Below are 2360 nucleotides of genomic sequence, written 5' to 3'. Positions count from 1 at the left end.
TGCCTGGGATTGAACTCGAGACCTTGCGCTTGTGGAGCAGGTGACAGCACCACTGAGCTAAATCCCCGGCCCCTACAAAGGCATTTAAAAATAGCTTTATTGAGATATAAATCATACACTATATAATTTATCCATTTTAAATTATATAATTCAATGAATTTTAGTGTATTCACATAAATGTGCAATCATCAACACAAGTTTAGAACATTTTCATCACCTCACGAACTCTGTCCTCATCCAAAAGAAGAAAACCCCCAATACCCTTTAAATATCCCTCCCTATCCTTCCTTCCAACTCCCCACCCCATCCCTAAGCAGCCAGTAGTATAATTTCTGTAGCTATAACTTTTCCTATTTTGTACTTACATATAAATGCAATTGTAAAATATGTGGTTTTTTGTAAATGGCTTTCTTTCACTTAACATAATGTTTACAAGGTTTATCCATGTTTTACAATGTATGACTTTTTTCTTGGTCACAGTTGAAAGCTCAGCATCAAGGACAGGTCTTGGGCACACATTGGGCACCCAATCCATATCTGCTGAATAAATCGTCAATGCACCTTTTAAAATGTGGTTTACATTCCTCCTAGAAACACCTACAGAAAAATTTGTGACATAAAGAATATATAGATCTGAATCTTTGGGTCTAAAAGATTTGGGTTAAAGTGATGCCTACTTTGGCCTCTGGGTATGTGGCAGGTGGTAAGGGCAAAGACTACACGAGTCTTTTATTTTATAAAACTTTAATGTTGTGTGGCTTTAACACAAAATACTCATAGAACTTTGGTCTAAAAATATACCCTAAATCATTCATATTGTAGAGATTTTTGTTTCCCATATTTACAAAGGCAAATAGCAGTCACTTGCATCTAAATTCCTTCTCTCTCTCTCCCTCTTCCTTCCTTCCTTCCTTCCTTCCTTCCTTTCTTTCTTTCTTTCTTTCTTTCTTTCTTTCTTTCTTCTGGTGCTGGGGACTGAACCTAGGACCTCACACATACTAAACAAGTGCTCTGCTACTGAGCTATACACCCAAGTCCACAACTGTCAATTTAATTCTTTTCTTATTGTCCTTCCTGTGTCATCAATCAGACCCATGTTTAAATGTTTTCTACCCAACTCTGAAGGTATAGTTGATGCTCAAAAATATTAAATTAGAATGCTGTTATTTTACAGGTTGTTAGACTTCTTCTGGAAAAGGGAGCAGATATCACCCTTTGCAATTATAGCAATCAAACGGCAGTCCATGTAGCTAACTGTGATATTCAAAGACAACTCTTGGCAGTAAATGGAGTCAAGGCTCCCCAAATGCAACTGCTACAAAGTTCGTGGCAAGGTGATCTGGAACAACTTCAACACTTACTGGTTAGTTAAAGTGAAGTTTACTTTGGCTTTTGGGTAGGTGGGCAGGGGGTAAGAAGAGCAAAGACTGCACATGAGTCTTTATTTTCAAAAGTTCTTTTTAAATGCAACTCCAGAAAGTCTCAGAAGGAAATATGAGAAAAAATCAGGATCAAACAGGACACTCGGGTGGAAAATAAGATAACGAAAGAATACCCCAGCAACCTATTTTCACTTTCCTCCAGGTAAATACTAGAAGAAGTCAGGCAGCACGCTTGGGAAATGATATACTCCCAGGAAACCTCCAGAGAACCACTATCAACTTGCTCAGAGAAGTTCCCTTGACATCATTGCCATTTGTACAGTTGCTGTTTAGATCCCCTTGGACCAGTTGGAGTTATTATCTTTATCCTGAAAAGGGAATCAGAGAGCCTATGCCTTGCATAATATCTAGCTGTGACTAAAGGATTTAAGGGGAATATTGATCCTCTTATTTAGATTTTCTACAACTCTCAAATCATCTTGCCAAATCGTATGCATAACCAAAGACACTAATTATTGGTGACTAGCAATTGCCTACTCTTGGCAACCTTCAAAGGTACTGTCAGATGCATGTGACCTTCCAGCTGAAAGAAAATCAATTGCTGCTAGGAAACAGTTTCTTCTAATCCCTCATGGAAAAGACTGAAACAGAGGGGAAAAAGTGAAAGATATTCCAGTCACGTACAGTTCAAGGATAGATATAACAAATCCAAAGGACACTTTATATTCTTTTGCTGTACTAAATGATAGTCTAAAATTGCCATGTATTATGAATTGAGGGTTGGACATTTTTATGAAAGACAATACATTTTGTTTTAATGATATTTCTGACAGTTGTAATTGTAATCCAAAGTCGGTTTTCAAAACCACATTCTTCGGGCCGGGGATTTGGCTCAATGGTTTGGTGGCCTGCCTTGCAAGCACAAGGACCTGAGTTCAATCCCTGGTACCAAAAAAAAAAAAAAAAAAAAAAAAAAAA

General features: G+C 37.6%; 1 protein-coding gene across 7 annotated transcripts in view; it reads left to right on the top strand.

Moving 5' to 3' along the window:
* The window catches only part of Map3k19 (mitogen-activated protein kinase kinase kinase 19), a 75811-nt gene that overhangs the window by 30529 nt on the left and 42922 nt on the right, over positions 1-2360 (top strand). For all 7 annotated transcript variants that reach the window (XM_033757151.1, XM_010606177.3, XM_010606180.1 and 4 more), the window contains one exon: positions 1175-1363. In XM_033757151.1, the coding sequence (XP_033613042.1) occupies positions 1307-1363 (57 nt within the window). In that variant the 5' untranslated portion in view covers positions 1175-1306. The remainder of the gene's footprint in view (positions 1-1174; positions 1364-2360) is intronic.

This window comes from Fukomys damarensis, unplaced genomic scaffold, assembly GCF_012274545.1.
Source record: "Fukomys damarensis isolate Sample0158 unplaced genomic scaffold, DMR_v1.0_HiC HiC_scaffold_29, whole genome shotgun sequence".
Taxonomy (NCBI): Eukaryota; Metazoa; Chordata; class Mammalia; order Rodentia; family Bathyergidae; genus Fukomys; species Fukomys damarensis.
The sequence above is the reverse complement of the archived record's forward strand: the minus strand, read 5'-3'. Positions and strand labels throughout refer to the sequence as shown.